Consider the following 24,879-nt stretch of genomic DNA (forward strand, 5'->3'; position numbering starts at 1 on the left):
ATTGAATCAATCCCTTCAATGTAATGGTATTCTTCAGAATCATCAACATATTTTAGAGTGTTGAAGACATTGATCATGACGCTTTGATCTGCCACCCTCATTGTGAATTCTTTCTTCTCACAATCTATTAAAATACGCCCTGTAGCTAAGAATGGACATCCAAGAATAATTGGTGAATTTTCATCGGCCTCACAATCTAGAATGAGGAAATCAACTGGAAAGACAAATTTGTCCACTTTAATAATTACATCTTCAATTCTTCCCTCGGGACGAACATGTGACCGGTCACCTAGTTGTAAAATCACGTGGTTGGTCGAGCATTGCCCATTCCAAGCTTTAGAAATATGGACCCCAATTCAAAAAGAGCTCTTTCAACATATTTATCACCGATGGAACATGGTATTACAAAGCTGCCATGATCTTTTTGCATTGGCGAAAGTTTACTCATTGTTGAATAATATTTTGTTGCTGTGGATACAATTTTTATTCTTTCCACCTTTCTCTTCTTTGTGACAATGTCCTTCAAAATTTTGGCATAAGAAGGCATCTGTTCAATGGCTTCAAATAATGGAACATTGATATGTAGCTGGTCAAGGACATCAACAAACTTTCTGAATTGGATAACGTGATTATGCTTATTCAACCGCTGAGGGAAGGGTGGTGGAGATCTGACTTTATCCACTGCAAATGGTGAAGAAACTTTTTCCTTGGCAAATAATTTTTCGTCATTAGTGTGATGACTTGGTGAACCCTCGTTCTTTTGTTTCTCCTTAGCAGTTCTTCTTGTTCAACAATTTCAGCTTGATCTTCAGTTTCTTTATGTGTGGTGCCTTGGCAAGAAATTTCTTGCTTCTCCCTTCCAAACTTATCATCAAGATTAATTTGGATACTGCTCCTCAATGTGAGTGCACTGCATTGCTCCTTTCCATGAGGCTTAGTGGCCTGAGTCTCACTAGGGAGACTTCCTTCTGGGCGAGAATGTAGTGTTGTGGCAATTTATCCCGCTTGATTCTCCAATTCCCTCAATGATGAGCTATGGCCTGGTAATAGAGTTGTTTTCCTTTGCAACAGATTGCCTTGATTCTTGATTATTGATGCGTGTTCGTGTATCAAGGTCTTTGTTGAAGCCATGAAGTCTTTTGTCGAGGCCATAAATTTCTGTAGTGAAGTTTCAAGGGAGTTAGAATTTGACGAAGATGAATTACCTTTATTGTTACCTTACCAAGGCATCTATTGATGTTGCGAACTTTAGTGTTTAGAAATGTTTTGTTGTGGCCTATTAAAATTGCCTGCATGATTGTTGTTGTTGTTACCTTGATTACCCCACGAAAAATTTGGATGTTGTCGCCATCTAGGATTGTATGTATTCGAGTAAGGGTTATTGTTACTTCTGTTGAATTTTCCCAAAGAATTGATGAACACATGGTTTTCTAGGAATTCACTCTCATGGTGATTGTCGTGGCAAAAGATGCATGTTGAGCTAGTTGTCTTAACTTCTTTTACCTCATTGGAACACTGCAAAATTTTCAACATATTTGTTATAGTTGAAAGTTGGGCAGAAACTGAATCCTTACCATCAAGTTCATATGCTCCAGCCACTCTTCTGGAGGTTCCAAGCCTTGCAGACGGGAATTGATAGTCATTATTAGCTATTCGATCGAGGATATCAAAGGCTTCCTCGGGTGATTTGTCAAGTAAAGTTCCATTCGTCGAGGCATCTAACACCATACAAGTAGGTGCGTTAACTCCATTATAAAACATCATGACTTGAGTCCATTCGTGGAATCCGTAGTTAGTACACTTGCGAAGAAAACTTTTATATTTTTCCTAGCACTCATACATAGATTCATCATCGCCTTGGTGAAAACTTGCAATGTCATTGCGAAACTGGGTGTTCATATTGGACGGGTTACAGCGAATCAAAAAACTTTTGCATAAGTCAGCCCAATCTTCTATTGATCCAGAAGGGACTCTACTAAGCCAAGCTCTTGCCGGTCACGTAGAGAGTAGGGGAACAATTTAAGCTTCAGCACGTCTTCGTGCACTCCTTGTTGCCTAAACGAAGCACAAACATGTTGTCTAGCGTCTTCATTAGGCGAGCCACCAAATTGAATGATGGAGTTGAGCATGTTAAACATCACTGGTTTGAGTTCGAAGTGAGTTGCATGTATTTCCAGTGCCACAATTCCAAGGTTGATATCATCGAGAATAGGATTTAAGTGATCTCGTATAGCTCATGGCCTTGCACCATTTTGGGGAATGTTATTTGCTATGACATCGGGATTTGCCTGATCTTCCATATTATTGTCAGTTTGATACTGCAATCGATTCATATAGTCTCTGGCACGCTGGTTATGTCGCCTTTGTTTGAATGATTGTTTGATCTCAGTGTCCAATGGTATTAAAGTGCCTCAGAAGATCTCTAGGCCATGCAACGATAAAAACCTACAAAAAAAATAAGAAAACAAACGAGTTAAACTAAATAAAGAAAATGTGACAATAAAATAAAATTTTGCTATGGCAGAAATGATCAAAATTCCTCCAGTTACCAATCCCCGGCAACGGCGCCAAAAACTTGATCGCTTGTGAATGTATATTCTAAGGCAATCAAATCTTTTCAAATGTACACAATCAATGCAAGTAATATAGTAGTGAGTTGAGTTATCGTCTCCTTAGGGATTGGTGGGAATTTTTTATGTTTTGCTACAACTAGAACTAGATGCCACAAGCTAGTCCTAAAATTCTTGTCGAAACAGAAAACAATTAGTATATAATATATATAACCATATGGAAAAGTATGGTTGAGGCAAGAAATATTGTGAAATAATGTGTGCAGAAAAGTTTGGTTGAGGCAAGGAAAATTTGAAAGAGTAAACAAATAATAATTGTCAAGGTAAGTAAAAACGTCGAGTTTAATATATTCAGGAAAAACCTTACACAATCAGGCTTCTTAGGGAGCACTTAGGTTGGTTTTGTTATGGCGAGAAGTAATTTCACGCTAAGGATAATTTAGTGCCCTATGCTTAGGCTACCCAACAGGATTACTAGAGTATTCAAGGATGGTTGCTACGAAAATACTACTCAGCGTGAACTACAACCCTTGATTTGTCAAACTGTTGTTGTGGCAATACCCCTCAGCGTAAACTGTAGTCTTTGCCTATCCTACTCAAGTAGTTACCCCTTTTAGTCGAATAAAACCCTCTCTTTATCTCTAAGGCATATTAGGATCTCACCGTCTAGGATTAATTACATTGTTCATGTAGATCTACCTTAACTCCAGACATCTATTCCTAGAAAAATGGCAATATCTCAAAAGTTCTTACAAAGTCTAGGAATGTTTTACCGAGGCACCATGCAATCTCTCAAAAGCTCTTACAGTGTCAAGAAAAAATATTAAAACAATGAACAAAACAACATTAAGCATAAGAAAACTTCATCATTCATTAACATTCAAATAATGTTTCATCAAAACAATAACCAACACCAAGTAAATCAGTTCATGGTGCGGAAAATATCATCCAAAGTTAAACAATTAGTACAAGCACTTTAAGCGAAATGAAAATTAAGAACAAAGGAAGAAACACTCCCAAACAGAGCTCTTCCGTGATATTCTAACCACCACCATGTCTGCTCTAACAGTCGGCCTCTCTTGAGGTCCTCGTCACTGCTTCGATGAAGCCCGACTATGGAGGGTACAAAGGACGGTCGAGTAGGGGAATGGTGGAAATTAAGGTGCTGCAGCCACTTACTCCAAGCCTAGGGTAAATCCTCTCCTTGATTGTCTTTTTTTTGGAGAACTATAATGAGTATTTATAGTGGGAATTTCTAGGGTTTTGTGTCCTTGGAAATTCCCTAAATACCCTCATTGACTTAACCATTTATTGAATGATATAACGGTTGGAAATGGTTAATTTCCTTAATGAAGGAAAGATTACATGTGAGGGTGAAGCTGGGAAAATGACGTTAGCAATTATTGAGCCACGTCAGATCAGTAAGATAAATCTTGCCTCGGCAAGAAAAATATGTTCCTCACTGTCGTCTTCTTATGTTCCTCTAGCCCCGGGAAATTGTTTTATCTCGGCAAAGAGATTCTTCTTTAGTTATTTACTGCATCAGCACAACCAACAAAGAACCTTCCTCTAATCCAAATAAATATTGCCTAAGCAAAACTTATCCACCACATGCAAATATGACCTAAATGCAACTAAAATGCTATGAAAACAACTTTTAGACACACAATAACTTAAGTAAAAAGACAAAAAAACATAGTTTTTTTACTGAGTTATCAATCATACCACAAAATTAACAATGTCAGTTGACAATGTAAGTATACCACTAAATTGCCACGACAAATAATAATTTCTCATTGGGGAGTTTTTCCTTAATCTCCATTTTATTCCTTAATTCTTTCAGAATTTCTAGCCTAGACAGATGGGCAGTTACCTGGGGTTTAGGAGGAGTAAGTTCAATGAAATCCAAAGGTTCAAATTTCATACTTGGTTTAGCTGTGAGTAAGCTAGGCTGACTCATTTCTTATGGAATATCCTTAAGCTCATATTTGTTTTCTTTATCGAGCTTCAAGTAATCACCAGTGCGTGAAAAATTGCCATGGTAAAATTCTGCAGCTTTCCTTTGGTCATCAACTCCTACTGGTGGGGGTTTTTCTTTTGTCGTGGCATTATTTTGTCTGCCATCATTGGGTTTACTTATTGAACCTTCAACTTTGTTCTCCATCGAAGGTGAGTACTCTTGCAATTGAGATTCTTTATGCACAATCTCATAGTTGGGTTCTTCGAGTGTCCCCCCAACTTAGTATTTTTGTAGATATGAGTGCCACTCCTTTAGGGGAATATACTACAATGCTCCTTGTCTTATGCTTTAGTGACTTTAGTATCACTAGGTAGATTTCCCTATGGGCGAGAATGTAATGTCGTGGTAATTTGGCCAACCTGACCCTCCAAGGCCCTCAGATATTAGCTGTGGCTTTAAAGCAAAGCTCATTGATTGTGTAAATAGGCTTCTTGGTTTTTTATGGACATAGTATGGTCTTGCAACATGATCTTTGTGGTTGCTAGAAAATCTTGAATTGTGGCCTCCAAAGAACTTGTGTTGGATGAAGATAGCACTCCCTCGTTAGAATTATACCATAACATATTCGTTTGAACACCTTAGGAGTCGCTGAAGTTCTGCTTCCTAGTGGGCTGACTAGCATTATTGGCTCCTTATCTCCAAAAGAAGTTTGGATGCTGACACCATCTAGGATTATAGGTGTTAGAATTGGGGTTATTATTACCTTGATTATAGTCTCCTACATAGTTGATGGACTCATGATTAGTCGGACACTCGCTCTCATGGTGATTACCATGGCATAATAGACATGTTGAGTTGCATGCCTTCACTTCTTTCACCTCACTTGATCATTTCAAATTTATCAACATATTGGTCATGGCAGAAAAATGAGTGGACACAAATTCCTTAGTATCCAACTCAAATGTCCCAGATAATTTTCGTCTAGCTCCAAGCCTTGAAAATAAGAATTGATAAGCATGTTGGGAATCCTATATAGAATGTCAAATGCTTCCTCGGGTAATTTGTCAAGCAGAGTACCATTCGTCGAGGCATCCAACATCATACGAGTGGGTGCGTTGACTCCATTGTAGAACATCACAACTTAAGTCCAGTATTGGAATCCATGATTGGTGCACTTGCAAATAAAACTTTTGTATCGATCCCATCACTCATACATAGATCATTCGTCGTCTTGGAAAAAAGATGCTATGACATTCCTAAGATGGTTGTTCATATTCAGTGGATTATGCCATAAATGTTTTTTACACAAGTCTACCCAGGACCTTATCGAGCCGGAAGCAGTCCATTAAGCCATCCCCTGGAATAATCTTCGAAAGAATATGGAAATAACTTCAATTTCAGCACATCTTTATGCACACCTTGTTATCGAAAAGAGTCACATACCTCAAAAACTGCTTGAACATGTTGCCATACATCCTCATAAGGAGTACCACAAAACTGTCCATTCAAGTCCAACATGTCAAACATAACCAATTTGAGCTCGAAGTGGGCTGCCTAAATCTTAGGAGCTATAATAGTAGGTTTCAGGTCATCCAAGGTGGGAGCTAAGTGATCTCTAATAGTTCGTGGTCTTGCATCATTCTTTGCATTTTTATTTGCCATGACATTTAATTCTTTAGGTTCCTCCAATCCATTTTGAACTTCATATATAGTTCTTTGAGCTCCTTGAACACTTCTTCTTTTACAGAAAATTTTTTCGATCTCAGGTTCAAAATGAGATAATGGTTCCTTGGGAGTTCTACAAGTCATGCAACCGCACAACACCTGAAAAGGGTAAAAAAATAGAGAATAAATCCATAAAAAAATAATAAAGAAACAAGATAATGTTATAACAAAACTTTTAAAAACACCAATTGTCAATCCTAAAAAATAGTGCCAAAAACTTGTTGTGTGTTGTGAGTACTATAAATTATACGTAATTGATGTGCAAGTATACAAAATCGTAATAAGTAATAAAATGATGAGTGAGTATCATCTCCAAAAAGATTGGAGGGCTTTTAAAAAATTGTTACAACTAGAAATAGGTGTCCCTAACTAACCCTAAATATCTAAGTCTAATGATATAAACAAGGAAAATATGCAGTGACAAATGGTATGGACATATAGAAAAAGTTTACCGAGGAAAGAAAAGTGTGAAGTGAAGTAGGAAGATAATTTTTTTGCGTGGCAAGAGAATAGTTTATAATAAGTAAAAATAAAATGTCGAAGCAACGTAAAATGGTAAAAATAGCAAATAAATGGAATAACTTGATAATCCTCACACAGGAAACTACTTCGGAAATGAATGGTGGGGAGACACTTAAGGAGCTGAAAACTTATCTCTCTAGTTGATTTAGTCTATTAATGCCTTACTTGCTCGACGGAGTTTGCTAAAAGTGTTCTCGCTATCTCTAGTCATAAGAACATAACAAAATAGAATGCCATTGTATCTTCTCTCAGTCTCAACTATGGAAGCCTACACTATTGATGATTCACTACCCATCTTAGTTATTGAAATCCTAGCTTAATCTTTCTCAAGTACTAAGGGATTAGGCTATAATGATTAACTATATCCCATTGTTTATGTTAATCTTACTCAAGTTTCTCTCGAACAGTTAAGAATCAATGGCTAGGTTTCTCTCGAACATCTATTCTTCATCTAAGAAATGGAAACTCTCATGCCTCCTACAATATTAGAAAATGAAGCACACATAAACAAAACAAGTAAAATCAAAAGATAAACATTAATCAACCATTAAAACAAAGTTTTCAAGCATCCATAAAATGAGCCCCACCAAATATAGCTTAGTTCATGGTGGGGTTTGAATGAACCATGGAAAATATTCAATAATTCATTCAACCAAACAACCCAAATAAGTTTTCAATATTTAACAAAGGAACAAAGGTTGGAGAAGAAAACACTTAGTGTGTACGGCCGACACTTCCTCAAACCACCATGAATGGTTATAGCGTGAGCTCCTCTCAGATTCTTACGCCATTTCCTCGAGCTTCACCAATGGAGGAACACTAAGAAAAATGGAGGAAGAAAAAAATGGATAAGATGATGATTTTTCAAGCTTAGTAACCCCTCTTATCTTTCTCTTGTGCGGTGTCCTTCTATAATAAAAATATCTAAGGGTATTCATGGAAATGTTTCACTCAAAATACCCATCATACCCCCAAATTCATTCCTTGGGTGTGAAGTTTATCTCTACAAGTGGCAGTGGACCCCTTCAGGCGGTTACAAGTAGCAGACACGTGCTTTGACAATTATCATTTTGTGAAAAATATCCTTTTGTCCTTTTCTACGCCAGAAATGCCAAGGCATTTCAATATGCTTCAACAACATGTGATGTCACGACATTCATTCCCAACTCGCCCTTTTTGCTTGTTATTTCCTACACATCACTAAAAAACACATCTTCCTCCTCATTCAACACCTTAATAAAATAAAATAACACAACCGCCACAAATACAATTATATGCAGTTACGTACATCTAAAATGACCTATGTATACCCTTAAACAAATAATAACTTAAGTGAAAAATGCCTTAAAAGTAGCCTTTTAACATAGTTATCAGTTCCTGAAACTGTGCTTCATACTTTTCCATAAAAGACTTCTTTGTTCACTTCTTAAACTCATCAATGGCATCAATGTTCTCTTTATCAACAAACATATGGCACATATCAGCAACAAACTCATGCCAAATAAATTTGTTCTTCTTCATGATATAATTATCAAACCATATTTCAACCTTACCAGTGAAATACATAGAAACTACTTCTAATTTTTAAAATTTAGGGACAACAAAAATAGAAAAGTATTTATTACATTTCCTAATCCAACTGCTGGATTGCTACTATTAAAAAACTGAAGCTCTAATATTGGCTTAGGAATAAACATACCATAATTTGTTTGGTTGGAATGTTTTTCCATGAATGATTGACCTTAAAATGTAGATTGTTCCCCTGATTCAGTGGTGTTGCCCCCTATTTTCATCTTAAGAGCATCATAAGGTCCTTGATTAGGATCATGTTGAAAGGGAGGTTTCAAAGCTAGGATTCCTTACTGCCCTGGTTGAAATGAATACTTCTCAAGGTCATTAATGATTGTTACTTGTAAGGGCAACTTTCCTGCTGCTTTATTCAGAGATGTGAGCAAGGGTTGTTGTGGTTTTACCAGATAAGAGTTCCCAGAGTCATTTCCAGCTTTCTGCATCAAGCCCAAAAGTTGTTGGAGACATACTTTAGTCCCATTTGTTGTTCTCTCCAAGGCTTGCATATGCTACTCTGAATCATGTTTTTGGTGAAGCCACAAGGTTGGAATCTTCTCTTCCCCCGAGGACCTTCTTGATCAGCAGGAATGACGGCGATGGATCATCTTGAGCCATTGTTTTGTGTCTTCCTTGTTTTACCCAGTTTGGAAAAAATTTCTTCTCTTTTGGATCAAAATAACCTGGCTTTGGATACTAATTATTATGTTTTGGGATTTTTAAAAGAAATTTAGGTTAAAAAAAGATAAAAGATTAAGACAATTTAGAAAATATTTACTTCATTCAACATGAAAAATCCTTGAGGATTGGGTACAAGTTTTATATATTCACATAGTACTCCAAATATTAGCTAACAAATGTACCACTATATTGGATAGATTCTAATGGTAATGGCTGACTCTTATAGGTGATCGATTATCCTGGCTTCAAATCATATAATCTGCAATGGACTCTTCACTTGGGCACACAACTTGCTGACCCGCTCAAACCATAACCACTAAACCCCTTTGAATCCCTAAACCTAGTTCAAACTCATTTTTCAATTCCCAATTCTGCTCAATCCCTAGATCCCTATTTTTAATTCCCAATTCACTCTCCATGAACCTTAATTCATCATCCCTCATAACGGAATAAATAAATAAATAAAAGAGTAGTAAAGAGAAGTAAGGGTAAGTCCACAGGGATTTTGGAGTTTCTGATGCAGAAGGCTTTTTTATTCTAGATTTGGTAAAATATAAGATAAGATGGGGGATTTTATCTTGAAAAATTATAAAATAATAAAAATATTTAGAAAATAAACTAAGATAAGAATTCACTTATGATAAAGTCAGCCTCAGGCTTTAACTTTGCCTTAATTCCAATCGATCATCGAAATAGATTTTCACTTCGGATTAATATCGGTTACAGTCTACAGAACCTAGCCTGCGTAACTTGTTTCTCTCTCATGTAAATCGATAATACAAAAGCTATCTTTAAATTCCAGTCCTTATGTGGACAAACTATGATTATCGTCATCAGAGCTAGCTCAATTTTAAAGTTTTGAGAAAACTCAACTCGGACTATGTTGTCTCAATGAGAATCGAGTCCAATCTTAATTTCCCTTAGCGGATCTCTGCTAAGTGTGTTCACAGGAAGTCGAACTTGATACCAGTTGATTCTTCCTCCCAACTTTAAACCAACACAACGTCCAAACCAATATCGACTTTTTTTATTTAAAAGCATTTTGATTTTTAAGGAAATGCCAATTGCCAATCCTATTTTCCATAAAATTGAGAATATAACCCAAATGTATTTTAGGTTCTTTTCAATTCTCACAATAGGAATTGAGTCATCGTTTCAACCCTTTCCCTTATTAGAAAATTAGCTAAGTATGACAATCATACTTAGCATTTGAAAAATAAAAATAAAAAGCTTGAAAAATAAAGAAAAAAGAAGAAAACTTTTATAAAACCTCAAAGCAAAGAAGAAAGGTAAATCTAAATGTGTTTTCAAACTTACCCTAAGGGGTATTTATAGCTTTCTAAATCCCAAAATAATGAAAAGATAATTCCTAAAGATAATTCTTGGAAATATTCAAATTAAATCCTAAAATCATGAGATAATTCCTAATTCGAATTTCAAAAATGCGATTGATTCGTTCGTTCTTCTAGAAGCGCTGAGTTGACCTTCTGGAAGTTGTTGACTTAACGCCACGTCAGATGCGTCATGCCCAGATTCATGCTCACTAATCTAATCTTGACTCCAAAAATAAATAAATAAATAAATAAAATTATAGAATTCTTTCATTTTAGTGTAATTTCTAGAATCTAATGTCCTGCACATAAAATGAATTAAAAAGAACAAATCAACCACAAAAACTAACAACCAAAGAGGAAATTAGAGACAAAATAATAGCTAAATTAACCACCTATCAAATAGCATCATGTTCACATGTTACTATCAATTGCAAAATATATGTTGATCTTTTATATTGACTTTTGCAAGTGTTCAAGGTATACAAATATGAGTTTCCTCGATAGGTAATTAAAAAGAATTGAATGAGGTTCAAACTTGTTCTACAATTCTATCGGATTCGAAGTTGCGTCTTCAATTTGTCCAAATCTACCCATAATCATAATGATATGAATATCATAGAGAGATGACTGAAGAACCTAAATAATATGGATAATATAAAAACCTAGGTCACAACAGAAAAAAATTATATATCTATTTTATCATCTCTTAACTGTGAACCATAATTGTGCACTATTATAAGTTTATATTACTTTATTTTATATTTTATGTATTTTAAGGGTTTTTATTCTTTTAACCTTTAACAATCATAAACCCTAAACATATATATTTTTATATAATTTATACAATTAATCTATATGTTATTATATTTTTATCATAATTAAAATATAATTACAATTCCCAAAACCCTAATAGATTAATAAACCCTAAACATCCTCAATAAAAATGCTAAACTAATTTTTTTCTCTAAACTATGCCTTTTTTTAATGTAAATCCATAACATTTTTTTGTTAAAATAAATCCTTAAAAATATATATCGTAGGGAATTTTTTTTAAAAGTTTAACCCTAAATTTAATAATTAAAAATTAAAGTCCTAAACTACTAACTCATTCGTGAAGCCGAAGTGGTGATAAGTTTAGGTATTTTATAAGAATATTAAATAATTCAAACCATGAACACTAAATCTTTTATTTTTAGTTCACTCTTAACTGCTACTGCTACAATGCACAACTGATTTAATGGTTTAGAGCTTTAATTTTCGCATTACAGACTTATTTTGAGAGAGAAAATAAGTTATGGTTTAAATACAAAAACTGAAATATTTTTGGGACTTTATGTGTTCGTAGGTTGACTAATTTATTGTTCATATTAGAATACCTAAACTTATTACCACTCTGGTTTACAATTGAGTTAGTGGTCTTGGACTTTAATTGATAGCTCAAGAACTTATTTTGATGAAAAATAAGTTAAAGATTAAAAAAAATATTTTAAGGACTTTTTTAAATCCTATACTCTAAATTTAATCATTAAAAATTAAAACTCTAAACCACTAACATAATTATAAAACTATATGAGTTTTAAGTTTTATAAGGTGATTTATACCTGAAGTCTCTTCCAATTGACAGAGCCAGAATTAAATATTAATAGGGAATGAAATATTATATTTTTAAATTATAATGACTTATTAAATATTTAAACTCAAAATTTAGAAGAAAATATTTAATTTGTCTAATATTTAAACTTATAATAACATAAATTGTTATTAGACAAAACAATTTGAGAATATGAGATTATCCTTCTTCAGTTTGACTCCTACTTAATTAAATATTTAATAAATTTTTACATTTTTTAATTGAATACTTATTTTTATATAAATTAAAATACTATTAAACTTAAATTTATCCGATATATAAAATTTTTATAGGGTCAGAGCCCCTTTAAGCCCTAACATAGCTCCGTCCTTATAATCCAAAGATTGTGTCGTATCATTAGCAAGTGTTTTTTCATAGAAAGTACCTTTACAACGTATGTAAAAACGTTTTCTATAAAAAAAGAGGAAAAATGGCTAGTGAGAGAAAATTTTCTCCCCTCTCTCTTGGTTTGTCTACTCGGTTAACTCTTGGTAATCAATCCCAACAGGTTCAACCCTCGGTCACCCTGTGCCATGGCTCAACCCTGGAAAACCAATTCCCGGAGTCCCCAAGGTCAAACGTCCACGTTAAAATGGAAGTACTAAACGTCCACAAACCGCCACCTTTCCACACCCCAAATTTAGAAAATATATACAGCACATCCACAGCTCGTATAGTAACTCGGTCTGGTGCACTGAACAAGTTTCTCCGGTCTAATGCACATTTTCTTTTTCGGATACATCACAACAAATTTTCTTATCATTGGCATATATTTTTATAAAATTTTATGGGTATTTCTATGATCAAGTATAAACATCTATTTTTTTCTAAACACTTTGATGTAACATTATGAAAATCATAAAAGTATAATAATATATAAAAAATCATCTGCTCATTTATTTTTAACGATTTATTATTTTATGTTTTACTATAAAAAAGGCTTTGAATGTGACATAATCTAATATAGAATAATGACAATAAAATAGAAAAATACAAAAAACTCTATAAATTGCATTATTTAATAAGGTTGTTAGATTATATTATTTTTAACTGACATAATTTCATGGCATTTTTAAAAATTGTTATATAAAAAAGAGAGATAAAACAAGTTTCAAATAATTGATTTCATCGTGCTAAAACTATTTTTTGTGACAATAATAAAATGTCACTTTTAGTGTCTTATAAAAAATGACAAATTAAATTGTCTTGAATAAAACTTATTAGTGACAAATGTGCAACGCCACTAATTCAAATTCAATCATCATTATATTAAATCGTTTCTAATACATGTTTTTTCATTGGAGATGATTTTACAACGTCCTTATTTTATCTAAATGTCATTAAAAGGTTTCCCACCAAAGAATTTGGTGAGAAGATTTTGTCACCAAACATATAGTGACAAAAATCAATGATCATTTTTTAAATTGTCACAAAAGATATATCATTAATCAATAAATATGACGAAAATAAAAAAAATGTCATTATAATATGTTTTGCGACGATACACCTAACGTCATATAGAAAATTTGTTATAGTAATAGCACATCACGATTCGTGGTTGGAAAATGGAAGAAGAGTGGTAGAGGAGTCTACAGACATCGGACGAAAAGCAAGAAACAATGGAGCATATATACTAAGTAAACCGGGATTCCAATGGCTTCCCAGTTAGACCAAAGTTGGGAACTATCTGATCAAAGCAAGAAGCCCGAACTGTGAACCAATGTCCAAGGAGAGATACCGGCTAACCACACACCAAAACACAAGATGCAGTTACAAGGACAATACTCTGGAATACGAAGGTGGCGGAACCAAAACTCTCCCATTCACACAAACCCTAATCCTCGAACCAACAGCAGCTCCACTTACAACTTAAACTTTCACCTCAAACCGCCCCCTAACCAAAAACACATGGCTGACGAAGTCCTCCACCTAATGGATGACCTGAATTTCGCTGAAGCGGAATCGACAATAGTTGAGCCTATTCCTGCAACCGATATCCCAGCAACTGAGGAACACACTGTAAAGGGTTGGTGGTCACCCAGCTCTTCACCACCAAACCTGCTGATGGAGATGTTGTTCTGAAAGTTTTCAGGTCACTATGGGGGTTGGCCAAGTTAATGGAAGCAACATGTCTGAAGAAACATTTCTTTCATTTTAAGTTCACCTCCTCAGAGGAGAAGGATGCGGTTCTAAAACGGACACCGTGGAGCTTCGACGGAGATCTCCTATCCCTGAAGGATTTCAATCCCTCATTAAGCTTGAATGATTATGATTTTCCGGACTAAACATATGGATCCCCGTCTTTAACGTTACTCTGGGATGGATGACCCGGGAAATAGGCGAGCAGGTTGGAAACGCTATAGGAAAGGTCCTCGCAGTAGATCTACGAATTAGAGAGGGCGCATGGGAGAATATCTGTGTGTACGTATTGAAATTGACGTGAACAGAACCCTTCGCCGCTGCGTCAACTTGGGAGTTAAAAGCGATGGCCAACCACGTACTTGCCCCCTAAAATACTAAAGACTATCCTCTTTCTACTTTGACCGTGGCATCATAGGTCACATTTCAACCACTTGCCCAAACAAACAGAACGAACCAAAGGATCTAACCCCTTACGATGAGTGGCTTAAAGCTTTCCCAGCAAAGGTCAACCAAACAACAGTGCAGGGAAGAAACGTGGTATTGTCATTGTAGACAGCTCTACTGGGAAGGAGATCTCGGGCTGCATCACAAACTCAAGCAAGATGATAAAGGAGAAGTCAAATGACGAGAGCCAGAAACCACAAGACAATGGTTTTGAACGTGCCACGACCAAGGAATTATGTGCCAAGATAAAGGAAGGAGACGAGACATGCCGAGCGTTGATCCCACTGCTGAAACAAAACATCGCTAAGGACATACAGGAGCTAACACCCAACCCAACTCCTGCTGAAGACAATGGGGGAAACCATGCTAATATATCGGATACTAGCTCCGGACACAGTGGAAATGGGAAGCATGGCAAACGAAATGTCAGAAAGAGACGCAGCACAAAAAGAACCTTCCAAGGTACAAATGAAACAACCTCCTGCTTTACCCCCCAAAAATTATCGCAAAGGAATACTATCGGAGGAAGAAGACCCGGCCACTCAGGCGAGTGGCCAAAGTATCTCGCCTACCCTAATGACGAAGGTTGCGGAGCAGCCCCGTCGAGAGCCATGATCATCATCGGATGGAATTGTCGAGGGCTTAGGAACTGTCGACAATTCGTGAGCTACTAAGACTTACCTCCGCCAAAAGTCCCCAAATGGTGTTCTTCAACGAGTCACGTCTTTGGAAAAATAAAGCGGAAAAACTTGCGCAATAACTAGATATAAACAGTGCCAGATGCACTAAGTCCCATTGAATCAAGTGCATCCCTATATTATTTTGAAAATGTGATTAAATTTAGTTTAATGTGTTAAGGAAAAAATAAAAAAAAAATACAATTTTTACATACCTATTATTTTTAAGTTCATTCTTAAATTTTTGAATCTGTCACTGGATATGAAGGAATGTTTTGTCGTGGAGAAAACAAACGACTACAACGGACTGGTTCTACTGTGGAAGGAGGAAATGCAAGCAAATCTTATTGGTTTTTCAAACTCTCACATTGATGTCGAGGTCACTTGCCAACTTGAATCCTTTCGCTTTACAGGTTTTTATGGGTGCTGTGCGATCGAGGAAGAATGAAAACTGCTCTTTGCTGGACCGAATCAAGTCGGCCTCTCCACTTCCTTGGCTAGTTGGTGGAGATTTCAATGAAATTCTCTTTGCCAATGAAAAACTGGGAGGAAGAAGAAGGAACGCCTCGGATATGAAAAACTTTAGAGAAGCGCTCAGAGGATGCGACTTATGGGATCTAAAACCAAGTAGAGGCTGGTTCACATGGTCCACTGGACATACTGTTACCAACCATATTAGGGAGAGAATCGATCGTTTCGTGGCTTCCTCCCCATGGCTTTCCATGTATCAGTCCTTCTTGGTGGTAACTGAGCATACCACCTCCTCAAACCATGCTGCCATTATTATTGACTCCTAAGGGCTGCTTATCGATCGTTCTAAAAAAGGAAGGAATGACTATTTTAAGTTCAACAAATACTGGGCGGATGATCCTGAATGCGGCAATCTGGTGCAAGATCAATGTCATAACTCGAATGGCTCTGCATGGAACAGAATATTAGAGGTTGGTTCTTGCTTAAAGTCGTGGCAGCTGGATAAAAGAATGAAAGCGAAAGGAAGAGAGAGAAAGAGCTACGCAATGTTATTAGAAGTTTGAACACAGCCTCCATCTCCCCCACCAACTTCCAAAGCCTTTGGGAAGCAAAGAAAGAGCTCAAAAATATCGTGGACAAAGAGGAGATGTATTGGGCACAACGATCGCGGGTCTCTTGTCTGAAAGACGGAGATAGGAATACGAAGTTTTTTCATGCTAGAGCCAGCGGAAGGAAAAAGAGGAATTGGGTGGCTGGAATCGAAAACAAGCATGGGATTTGGGTTGACCAGCTTGAAGGAATTTTTAACGTCGCAATAGACTTCTTTACCACTCTTTTCAAATCGTCCAACAACGAACCGGATGCTACCATCTTGAACGTGATTGATAGGTGCATTACTCCGGAGATGAACGCGGAGCTTTGCAAGGAGTACATAGCCGAGGAAGTCCGTAGAGTCCTCTCACAAATCAATCCGAACAAAGCCCCCGGTATAGACGGTATGCCAGATTGTTTTTTCCACAAATTTTGGAACATTAATGGTAATGATGTTATTTGGTAATGATGTTATTTCCCTTTGCTTAAGTCTTCTTTGGGGTCAGTCGTCTTTTGGTTTTGTAAACCAATCTGTCATTGTACTGATTCCTAAAATTGATTGTCCTAGGTTAAAGAAAAATTTTAGGCCGATAAGCCTTTACTCGATCATCTACAAGATTGTGTCAAAAACTTTGTTCCAGGTAGGAAAATATCGAATAACTTTTTGGTTGCACATGAATTATTCCACTACCTCAAAGGTTTCAAAAACGGCTCTAATAAAGGTGATGCTATTAAACTCGATATGGAGAAAGCATATGATAGAGTGGAATGGAATTTCATTGAACATGTTATGCCAAAATTAGGATTCGACGCCAATTTCATTCGACTCATCATGTCATGTATTACATCAATCTCTTTTTGTTTGCGAATTAATGGGAAAATTTTTGACTTGTTCAAGCCTAAAAGGGGTCTCAGACAAGGAGACGCGTGCACTGTCTCCATATCTGTTTCTTTTTTGTTTGCAGGGACTTTCGGCTCTCCTCACGGAACAAAAGACAAGGGGTCAATTCCACAGGGACTTAGAAAATTTTAGACCTTTTTAGCTAAATTATTTATGTCAGACGTGATATAGTGAATGAGGGGTTTTGATAAAAAATGATTAAGTAATAAAAGAGTTTAAATAAAAGGTAATTAAGGTAAAAAAAATAAGAAAATAAAGATTGTAAATGGATATGGTAAAAACAGTCTCAAGCTTCGCTTTGACTCAATTTCCTTTAGATCATCGAATTAGATTTTTCTTTTGGGATTCACATCGGTTACTTTGTCTACAAGTGCAATCCCCGTGACTATCTTGTATACCGAATGCCCAAGGTAATATTTGATTCCGGCTTCGGAAACTAATCTAATCAACATCAATTGTCGTAGATCAATTATCGTTTAAGTTCGTAGCGACCGACTCGGATTGTTGTTTCTATAGCCGTCAATTTTGATCTCAATTCCCTCTTGGTGAAGCTATCTCGCCAAGTGTGTTCCCAAGAAGTCGAATGTGCTTTCAATAAGTCGATCCTTCCTCTCACACGTTTAATCGCAACAACAATCTTGACCAAAGTCTATCTTTGATTTTGAAAACTGTTTTGATTTTGAAAAATAAGAGCAGAGATTGAGAGAGATATTCTAAAGATATTAAGGGTCTGTTTCAATTCTCCCTTTGGAATTGAGTCATCGCTTCAGCTCTCGGCTTATGAAAAGATTAGCTAAGCATGACAAAAGTCATACTTAGCATGTTTTAAAATAAAACTTAAAAAATAAAGTAAAAAAACGAAAATTGAAAAGTAAAATAAAGGAGAATTTTTTTTATAAAACTAGAAAGAAAAGAAGATTGTAATCTGAGATTTTTTTAGGCTTACCCCAAGAAGGTATTTATAACCTCTCAAAGTCTAAGGATAAACAAAGAAGTTAAAATAAAAAAATCTTAAAAATAATTGTTTTTTTTTTCTAAATTCAAACTCTAAACAAGTCTCCTAATGCAACTTTGCTCATCCATCTTCCAGAAGGCGCGCTGAGTAGATCTTCTAGAGATCTTCACTTATTGGACCTTCTAGAAACTGCCACGTCAGACCGCGTCATGCCCATGTCTCCAGCCGTGACCAAATAATAATAAAAAATACAGAATACGCCCGTGTTACCACTAGTTCTGGAAAGTAAGGACCTGCACGAAAATAAGCATAACACAACCAAATTAGTAGTAATAAATCCACAAGATTGAAGAAATAATGAACAAATATTAACGATTCTGAACACTCATCAAATTCCCCCTCACTTATCTCATGTTTGTCCTCAAGTATGATATAATCAAATTGGTCAAAAATTTCATTTACCTTTCTACCACAATAATTATTCAAGTCAAGAAATCAATCAATTGAACATAACCAATTGGAACAAGACAAATGCAATTATAACATCCATTCATTCATCAATCTCAATACTTATAACTCAATACCTTACCTGGATTCACTCAAATCACTCAATGTGTTTGGGGTATAGAAACACTCAATGTCAGAACCGACACGATATTACCATAGGCCTGCAAGTAAATCAAATCTCCACTACTATATTGAGAACAAGATGCATAAATCAAAGGGTCTTTTATTGGTTGTAACGGGACTTAGGTAAAGGTGGGGAAAAGGCTAATTAATATGACTAAATATTCAAGGCAATGAACTAACAAATAACAAGTTCAACTCCATCAAAACATTAAGCACAACAAGATAAAAAGACAAACTATTGAACAACAAAATTCCTTTCGAAATGCATTTTATTTTTTTTTCTTTTTCACATTTTTGTTGTTTTGTTTTCCTTTTTTCATGTCTTTTTCGAACAGCTTCTTTTTTTTTCTTTTGAAATGCTTCTTTTTTTCTCTTTTTTTGGAGCATACATCGGATTGACTGTTCACTTGCCCTGAAAATGGTAGAAAAGAGAGATAAAAATAAAAAGGCTCGAGTTTATAAATGTGGTGAAAACAAAGAAGTGAGAATAGGCTCAAAAATGGTTAACTAGGGGAAATGCATGGGTAGGCAATTTAGTGAGGAGAACGGAATGGTTATTCCTAAGGTGCCCAAATCATCTTTAAGCATCATGTTCATGTGTAATCTCGACAGTATTTAAAATGTAGGTTCTAGAATACCAATTTAAAATTCAACATACTCAATCCAACAAAATGAGAGAAAAAATGATATGCTCGCAAAGACTCAAATCTCACCAAATTGTTTCATGCATTCAGCTAAGCACATTTCAACAAATAAAATTATAGAATATCACAAAAATACCAACTTGATCACAATTCATGCTATTCGCTATCAAGAACATCCTAACCTAAACAATCATGTGTTCCTAAACAAGCATAGCATACCAAAAATATTCAGCAAGACAAAGAAATTCAATGAAATTTCCGCAAATTCAACCAACATATACTAGCATCAAAATATAAGGATAAAAAAAGGGAAATTTAACCTACACTCTACTCCCCCTTACTTAAAGCGTTTTGCCTGGAAACCTAAAATTAAAGTGCAAGAGAAGAAATAGAGTACTCCCCGGATTTCATGTCAACCACGGCCTCGGCCGCGGTAGGAGGCGCTGGGACACAGATAGGAAAAGATCTCAGTAATGTTCGTCTCAATAGAATGGAGGCGGTTGTGGACTTCATCCATTTGAGACTACATATTCGAACGAGGTGCTGCAGGTGGTGGTTGTGGGGCAACGATGTATGGTGCGCTCAGGGTTCCAACAAGAAGGCTCATTGAATCCAAGCATCCCTCATCCAAAGCATATGTGGAAAAAAGCATAAGTAAAACGTGTAACGTCAAAATTAGCGATGCGATAAGCTAAATGAGTATTGTAAGAGCCAAGGATAAGTGGGCGATTGGATCGAATAACGATCTCAAAGGCCCAAGAAAACCAAAATCCCAAGTTCACTTGCTGGCCGGCTATCATGCACCATAAAAAGAATAGTTACACTCTGCTCAATGAGGAGGAGGAGTTATTCCGGCTGGAGTAATTATAGGAGAGGAAGCGGTGGATGTAGCGCAAAGCCAAGTCATGGATAAGATGAGCTCGAGTTGAGAGAGCGTTGAACGTGTGGCCAGCCAAGTCGGTAAGAGTCTCATAGGCCATATCGACATCGAAATCCTACGGAATCTTAAGTAAATCAGTTAAATACGCATGATTTATGACATCCGTCACGAACCTCATAGCAAGATTAAATTCTGATATAGACAATGAAAAATAACTTTCGCATAGTTAGAATGTAATGACATCGGGTGAATTGACATTAAGAAGACGATGTGGCGAAAAATTAAAAGTGGCGTAAAATTCAAACACAAATTCATAAAACATTCCACAGTTAATCATCGGATATAAATTCCAACCAATGGCAGTAAAATATACACGAACATACTCACGTAAATACAAAGTTTCTAAAGTTCGAGTCAGAATATATTTACCTATGCGGAAAGGAAGATGTCTTACCGACTCGAAAAGTACCAATTCGTCGTTCAAAAATTACAAATATCCATGCAGTGTTTCTTCGGTAAGGACAACGTATGACCTACCCCTTCGGCTGCGCTCTAGATTTTCATGGACAGGTTGTGGACTTTCAAAAGCAGGGGCATCATCTGGGCTAGGGGAACGGTTCGGTGAAGCAGAACGCTCAGGTTACTGTCGAGAGCTTGATGTTAGAGATAAGGGATCCGGGGGTGGAAAACCAGTAGTAATGTCATTTGTAAAACCATAAATAGGATGGTACATTAGCAAAGGTTGAACCGAAAAAGGACTTGAGTTTACATCTGGAGTATTGTCCGACGCCGCTGAATACATCGAATATGATGGGAAACCCGTCAGTTGTGGATAAGACGATGATGTTGCTATTGTCAGAATTAAGTGGAACAATGGAGATGGGGAGCGTGGTGGTGACAAACGGTGATAGGTGCTCAGCCCGGGGCGAAGCGAGTCGGTCGGTGGAAATGTCAAATGATATGGCGATGTTGAGGCTCGGCCAAGGCCTTACATCAGTCGAACATAGGATGGCGGTGGAAGGGAATCGAAATCACTGGCACCTCAACAAACGCCAGTGTATTGGAGCGGCGACGTACTCCAAGGACGGTGGGCAGAGGAGCGTTGATGTTGTCCGATCGGTTTCTCGTGCGTACTATCATTAAAAGAAGAGGTTGAAGCACGTTAGGAAGGAAGTAGTTGTTCGATAGTCTAACGACGGTGAGGAGCGGAAAAGAAATGATGGTGTGTTTTTGGGGAATGAAGGAAGTGCTTGAAGAAGTTAGGGGAGTTTTACTTCTGTTATGCGTGGGGGGTGTTTGGGTTTCAGTAGAATTGGGGTTTTGTTTTTTATGAAGTAAAGGTAAGTTTAAAATCAAAAGGTAAAGTGAAAGAGATAGGGGTGGGGTCTATAGTCAAAGTTAAGGAAGAGAAAAAAGAATTGGGAAGTGGGGGCGGCAGAAAGATAACAAAAAGGGGGAAATTTTTGGGTTTTACTAACGTGTGTCGATCTCCTTAAAAGTGTGCTAACGTGCGCCGTAGGGAGTCAACGATATCAGTACCATCAGAGGGGTATTGATACCACTATATAGTAGTATAATACCATCTGAGGGTATCATTACCTTATTTCGATTTTGTTTTCTACGGTATCGATACTGTATGAGGGGTATCGGTACCACACTGCTTACACGTCATTACATTGCTCCTGGTATCTGAATTTGGCACTGTTCGAATGATAATTTCACAAATCTTCATTTTTTAAGTTTGAAAACATTATGTTCCTGCAAAATAAAAAAATAGATGAAACATGCTTAATCAAAATATAACTTGAAATTGAAATTGAAAATGTAACAGAATTAAAAATAATGGGTTGCCTCCCATAAAGCGCTTTTGTTTAACATCGTTAGCTCGACGACCTGATTCAGACTACAGGTTATTTTAAGTCGAAATCGTCAATTAGGCAAGCTTGACTATTCACACAATACGGTTTAATTCTGTGTACATTGACTTTAAATCGAGTACCTGAACCATCTTCAAGTTAGACTGAGCCATGAGAAATAATTTCAGTTACCGTATAAGGTCCGCTCCATTTTAATCGAAGTTTACCTGCAAAAAGTTTTAACTTTGAATTAAAAAGAACTTTTTGTCTGATAGAAAAATATTTAAAAGCAATTTTTCGATCATGGAATTCTTTTGTTTTGTCCTTATATATTATACGTTGTCGTAAGCGTCTCTCCGGATTTCCTCAAGCTCCTGTATATGTAACTTCCATGTTTCGCCAACCGCTTCTAACTCTATATTGCATTGCTTTATCGCCCAATATGCCTTGTGTTCCAGCTAGAAAGGTAAATGACAGGGCTTACCGAATACAAGGCGATATGGTGACATGATGATAGGTCCTTTATATGTAGTTTGATAAGCCCACAAAGCGTCAATCAATTTCAAGCTCCAATCTTTGTGATTTGGCTTGACTATTTTCCCAAGAATCGTCTTTACTTCACAATTTTAAATTTCTACTAGTCCGTTCGTTTATGGATGATAAGCCATGGCAATCCTATGATTTACTCCATGTTTTTTCATAAGCGCTTCAATTACTCGATTGATGAATTGTGTGTTGTGGTCGCTTATTATCGCTATTGGTGTACCAAACCTAGAAAAAATATAATTCTTTAGAAATTACCGAAAGAATTATATAACAATTACTGAAAGAAGAAACAAAAGGACCCATATAGTAAGGTCCCCAAATATTAAATATTTCGCATATATGAATAGGATTAAGAGGCATTTTGTTTCTCCGAGTCAAATTATATACTCGTTGACAATTATCACAGGACTTGCAAAATAAGTAAGCATCACAGAAAATATAAGGCCAAAATAATTTGCATTCCTAAATTTTATGAGCAGTCCATTTCGGTCCGAAATGTTCACCACACGAATAAGAATGACAAAAAAATTAAAATTGAACTTACCTCACTTTCATGAACACATCGTCGAATTATCTGGTCTGAACAATGCTTTCAAAGATATGGATCATCCAAAATGAAGAAATGATATCTCTTTTAATATGATTTACTTTGGCTCTCGTCAAATCAGATGGTAACTTACATGTATATAAGTAATCAACTATATTTGCGAACCATGGCATTGACTTTTGCCCCATCATCAAGCTTTCCTCCGGGAATTCTTCACGAATGGGAGGATCAACTGTAGAGATTGGAAGTTGGCTTAAGTGATCGACCACTAAATTTTCACATCTTTTCTTATCCTTGATGTCCAAATCAAATTCTTAGAAGAGTAAGGCTTCGCCTTTTTTTGCTAAGTAAGTACTTCAAGGCTGCATGATCAGAAAAAACAATTACTTTAGTGCCAAGAAGATATGATCTAAACTTATCTAATGCAAAAATGATAGCAAATAATTCTTTTTCGGTTGTTGAATAATTCTGTTGTGCGGAATCTAAGGTACGTGACGCATAGGCGATAACGTGAGGCTCTTCCCGATCTTTTGTCCGAGCATGACTCCAACACTTCCATTCGAAGCATCACACATGACTTCGAAAAGAAAATCCCAATTCAACGGTTAGACTATGGGTACCAAAACCAACTTTTCCTTTAAAATGTCAAATGATTCTTTGCATTGTTGGTCAAAATCGAAGGCTTTATCCTTCTGTAATAATTCCCATAATGGTTATGCCACCTTGGAGAAATCATTAATGAATCTATAGTAAAATTCTGCATGACCAAGGAAAGAACGAATTTCCCTCACCGTAGTGGGGTAAGGAAGTGAATGTATTATATTAGTTTTTGCCTTGTCTACTGCAATTCCTTTAGAAGAAACAATATGGCTTAGAATTAAACCTTTATCAACCATAAAATGACATTTTTTATAATTCAAAACAAATTTAAACTCTAGGCACCGACGTAACATATTTTTCAGATTTAATAGACACTCATTGAATGAATTATCGTAAACAGTGAAGTTTTCCATGAAGACTTTAATACATTTCTCAATAAAATCAGAAAAAAAACACTAATCATACACCTTTGGCATGTGACAAGTGCATTGCAAAGTCCGAAAGACATACGTCGATAAGCGAAGGTGCCGAAGGGGCATGTGAATGTCTTCATTTCTTGATCTTCATGTGCTATCGGAATTTGGAAGAAACCTGAAAAGCCATCAAGACAACCATAGTGAGATTTACCGGCTAATCGTTCTATGATTTGATCTATGAATGAAAGAGGAAAATTATCTTTTCGAGTTAAAGAATTCAACTTTCTGTAATCGATGTAGACTCTCCATCCATTCTGAACTCGTGTTGGTCAAAATACTCCATCAGATTTTTCGATCACAGTAACTCCTATTTTTTTAGGAACTACATGTATCGGACTTACCTATTTACTATCCGAAATTGGATATATGATATCTACATCAAGGAGTTTTTGTATCTCCTTTTTTACCACTTCTATCTTTGGCAGATTTAGCCGGCGTTGACCTTCACGTGTTGGTTTTGTGCCTTTTTCCGTTCTAATTTTATGTATACAAGTAGATCGACTCAACCCTTTTATATCGGCAATGGTCCAT

At 36.2% G+C, this 24,879-nt stretch overlaps 1 protein-coding gene across 1 annotated transcript; it reads left to right on the forward strand.

Annotated features, from left to right (window-relative positions):
• Positions 1-15,622: 15,622 nt before the first annotated feature.
• On the forward strand, positions 15,623-17,346 carry LOC120122376. Its single transcript, XM_039141500.1, has 3 exons — positions 15,623-15,994; positions 16,231-16,717; positions 17,279-17,346. The coding sequence occupies exons 1-3, from the start codon at positions 15,623-15,625 to the stop codon at positions 17,344-17,346; spliced, it is 927 nt and encodes a 308-aa protein (XP_038997431.1).
• Positions 17,347-24,879: the final 7,533 nt, after the last annotated feature.

This window comes from Hibiscus syriacus, unplaced genomic scaffold (assembly GCF_006381635.1).
Source record: "Hibiscus syriacus cultivar Baekdansim isolate YM2019G1 unplaced genomic scaffold, ASM638163v2 tig00110387_pilon, whole genome shotgun sequence".
Classification (NCBI taxonomy): Eukaryota; Viridiplantae; Streptophyta; class Magnoliopsida; order Malvales; family Malvaceae; genus Hibiscus; species Hibiscus syriacus.